We start from the raw sequence: 4,106 nt of genomic DNA, 5'->3' as shown, positions 1-4,106 counted from the left end.
ATATATATATATATATATATATATATATATATATATGATATTTCTGTTTAATACTTTTGTAAGTTATTATTTATTGTGTGACTCTATTGAAGATCCATTAAATATAATAAAACACTTTGTTTTATGTAAGCAATTAAAAAAAAGCAAAAGAACAACTGGACTCCATGACAATTCTTCTTCACATGTGTTTGACAGAATCTTGGACTAAGGGTAGCACCATAGGCTTATGATATGAGGCTCAATACCGCTGTGTTTTATTTTCTTCCTTGGAAAACAGTAACTTTGTCAAAAACACAGATGTTTTAGAGAGAAGATCACACTTTTTATTGATACACTTGGTGTTATAGTTTCAATAAGAATGACACCTGGGCTACTTTAGATTCTGCCACACGACTAAGTTTCTTGTGAATAGAAATATCAAAACAGCTAATTTTCTTTCTTGTAAGTGAGAGTGAGATGTAGCCATATTCCAGCCACTTTACTGCCAGCGTGTAGCACCAGATAGGGAAGTGGCAGTGCTGCTATGCTCTGTTTCAAACAGTACAAAAAAAAAAAAAAAATCCCAATCTACCTGGGACTTTAGTCTGGCATCTCCTTTTAGTAGTTTTGAATACCCACGACATGCCTATTCACAAATAACGCTATATTTTGTGAAGATTTGCATAACGAAAACAATAACAAAGAAAAAAAAACAGAATGCAACAAAGCCGACTCTTTGTTAATCCACTCATAGTAAATCACAAGTTAAGTGCAACTCCGTGTAAGATAATCTATGCCAAAGAAGCTCCATACCCAAGCAAAAGGTAGGAAAAGGAGCCGAAGGAAGGCCTCTCCCAGGGCGTCATTCATGCCAAAACCGCCGCTGACCACATTGCTTTGCCATGCCCAGTTACTCACCATCCTTCCGGTGGTAGGTGATCTCCACCTTGCGCTCTTCGGAGCCAAGCACAGCCTGCGCCACCTGGTTGATCGCCTCCTTGTCGGTGAGGTCCCCATGGAGAAAGTCACAGGTACAGGGCTTCTGCATGATGTCTGGTCTTGAGAAGCCCGTCATCTCACAGAAACCATCGTTACAGTATATAATCGCACAGTTCTCCACCCTCGCATTGGCTATGACAAATTTGCGATCTGTGAAGAGGTGAGACAATAAGCTCCGTTTAACAATAATAAAGAAAACTTTATCATTTTTATCATTATTACAATAACGTTGTAATAAATAAACTATATTGGCTGTCTTTGTTATCTAAGTGCTTTTATGAAAAGGGGGAAAAAAGTGAGACATCTATTCACTTTTCTCCTTTTATCTCAGTGTTCATTGAAAGACATCCACAGAATCGCCAGGTAGCAGAATTTACGCAAAGATACTCACTCTGACCCTCGAATTTCCGGATGATTAATCCAAGGAACGTGTTTTGTGGCGCAACGTGACCTCTTCTCACAGGCATGTTTACTTACAATTCCGCGACCTCCAAAAAAAAAAAAAAAAAAAAAAAAAAAAAATCGTCTTTACAAGTAAATCCAGAAGTTGCAGATGTTGCGTCTTTGTGCTGACTCCTCTTGCATCCTCTACGTACAGACGGGGGGCGGTGAGTGATAGGTCTTTCCACTTTTTTTTTGTGGCTTTTTTCTGAATTTAACCTCCCTACTTCATCGATGAGTTCTTTATCCCGCTTGTATGCCTCTGCGTGTGAATGTCCCCTCGCCGAAACGCCGGACGGAATCCGGGAGGATAGCGTGAGTGAGATCCGGTACGCGGAGCATTTCGCTCTGAGGACGGGATGCGAGCCTGACGTCCTCCGTCGCGGTGTGTTTGGCGCTTACAGTGGACGCTGGTTAATATGCCAGGAGGAGTGACGCTGTTCCCACTGGGCTTAGGCTGCTATGCCTGGGGTACTGTTTCACAACCTGCCGCAGCTGCATATTGTTGAAGGAGAGACTTTGCGCTTAAAATAACCTTCACCACCACTTTCTTCCTACTCAGACTTGTAGTGGAGAGTGAATGTGACAGACCTCTTTCCGAGTTTGTACTTATGAAACAGAACATATTTCAGACATTAACAATTAATATTAACAAGTACTGTTGAATCATTAATGGGAACATACACCAATGAATGTGTTCCAATCAGCAGGAGCTCAGGAGTTTCCGTGGGTACTAAGCGAATCATCATGCAAAGCATCACGTTTATATATAAAAATAGTATTATTGATTAACCATAATCATATTGCCACCAGTGAGCAAAATGTAAACAATACATGAGAGGATGTGGTAAAGTGAAGGGAGTAAATAGTTATTTATGCCTTGGATATGCAGAAAGTGTCCATAAGCATGGAGAAGACCATTTATAATGGTCAGCAAGGGAAAATATGAAATAAATGTATAATTAATAATGATAACTTTTGAATTGATACGATACCTCAACTCAAAAGTTGAGGTGTATTTATTGACAACTCCTTGCATAAGTATTCACACCCCAGTTCTACCATCAAAACTGCCTTGTCTGGATGAAAAAAAAAAAAAAAATATGTGATCAATATGATTATCTATCAGATAGGCAGTTTAAAGAAAGGATTGATCAGCAAAGCAACCAAGAGGTCTATGTCAAAGGTGGGAGGAAGGGGACAGAGAGAGATTTTATGTAAAACCAGCTTTTTACATCATATTATAATGTTATTCACTCATTAAAAACACACTTGGAGTGTTTCTTTGATTGTTTCATGTTTTCTTGAGAAATCCTATCATCTCCCGTAGCAGCCATTTGGGAGTGTCTAAATGCTTGCTCTCAACAAGTGCTGCCTCTTCCACATAGCTCCTCCTGGGAGCTACAAGTCTTTAAACTGAGCTTCCGGACTCCCCCACTCAGCTCCTTTAGACTAGCAGCAGCAGGAATTAGCAAACACTTGGTGGAACTGTGCTTCTGCTGAGCTCATCATACAAACTACTTCTCAGTGCAACACTGCTAAAAATGCTTTGTAACAGCTTAATTGTGACAGTGTCACCAAGAGTAGGAGCTTAAAAGAAATTCAAATTTCAAAGCACAGTTTAGAATATGTTGGTAAAACATCTACCAGTTGTTCCCTCCACAAATATAATCATAAAGCCTTTTTTGTAGTTTTGACCAAGCTCTACAGTTTGGAGGGTCCTCAGGAAACATGCTGAAGGAAGTTACTTTCAGACGGGACTAAAATAAACTGTTTGGCAAAACAATGTGTGTGGCAGAAACCATGTGTTCTGCATGATGCTGAACAAGTGGGAAAATATTGATTGTATTTCATATTTGGTGCTCATCAGAACAACAACCCTAAAGATACAGCCAGAAGTGCAATACGATGGTTTAGGTCCAAGTGCTTAAAATGGACCAGTCAAAGTCAGACCTAAATCCAATTGAGAAACTTTGACAGGACTTGAAAATTGCTGCTCTCAGACACTCGCCACCTGCTCTGACTCACCTCGAGCTGTTTTCCAAAGGAGAATTATCAACAACTTTACTCTATTAGTGAACAGAAATATAAGAAACAGATCCCCTAAAAGACTTAAATCTGTAACTGCAGTCAAGGGAAGATCTACAAAGTTACTCAGTGGTGGGTAATACAAATACATTCCACATTTTTGAAATTACATTTGCATTAAATGATGAAAACCATGATTTTTTTCCCCCCAAATACAAATTCCATTGTGTTAGTGTTACTTTATCACATAAATAAATAAAAAAAAAATGTATTGATGTTTTAACATGACTAAATGTGAAATAGTTGTAAGGTGTGAATACCTTAGAAAACATTGTAAAAGTGCAGGTTTTTTCATACTATTTGCAAATTAGCATATCTCATTAAACCTTCAATTCACAACACAATTGTGATAACTTCAGCTCATGGTTTTACCCAAGATTACCTGCTGGGCTGTTTCTTCATTGTTTGTCTCTGCTGGGAGGAGAAATTTAGATTAGCATGGATGTAGCTGGAGTAAGCAGTTTGTTAGGTCTGTGAAGGGACATATTAGGAGAGTGTTGCTTATCGTTATGAGCAAGGAAGCGATGGGTAATTTTGAGTGTGCACAAACTACCTTTATACAGCACTCATGTATGAATAATTGAATCTTGTTCATGCAT

The 4,106-nt window shown here is 38.8% G+C and overlaps 1 protein-coding gene across 2 annotated transcripts in view; it reads right to left on the bottom strand.

The window, feature by feature from the left end:
* The window catches only part of kcnh7 (potassium voltage-gated channel subfamily H member 7), a 50,708-nt gene extending 48,682 nt beyond the window's left edge, over positions 1-2,026 (bottom strand). The window contains exons 1-2 of one of the 2 annotated variants that reach the window (XM_015050365.1): positions 1,370-2,026; positions 898-1,128 (exon numbers count right to left, since the gene is read on the bottom strand). In XM_015050365.1, the coding sequence (XP_014905851.1) occupies positions 898-1,128; positions 1,370-1,445 (307 nt within the window). In that variant the 5' untranslated portion in view covers positions 1,446-2,026. The remainder of the gene's footprint in view (positions 1-897; positions 1,129-1,369) is intronic. The other variant, XM_015050364.1, reaches the window with a different exon arrangement.
* Between the last annotated feature and the right edge of the window lie 2,080 nt (positions 2,027-4,106).

The sequence above is a fragment of the Poecilia latipinna genome, unplaced genomic scaffold (genome assembly GCF_001443285.1).
Source record: "Poecilia latipinna isolate Pla-1442-1.1 unplaced genomic scaffold, P_latipinna-1.0 Scaffold988, whole genome shotgun sequence".
Taxonomy (NCBI): Eukaryota; Metazoa; Chordata; class Actinopteri; order Cyprinodontiformes; family Poeciliidae; genus Poecilia; species Poecilia latipinna.
This window is presented reverse-complemented; position numbering and strand designations above follow the sequence as displayed.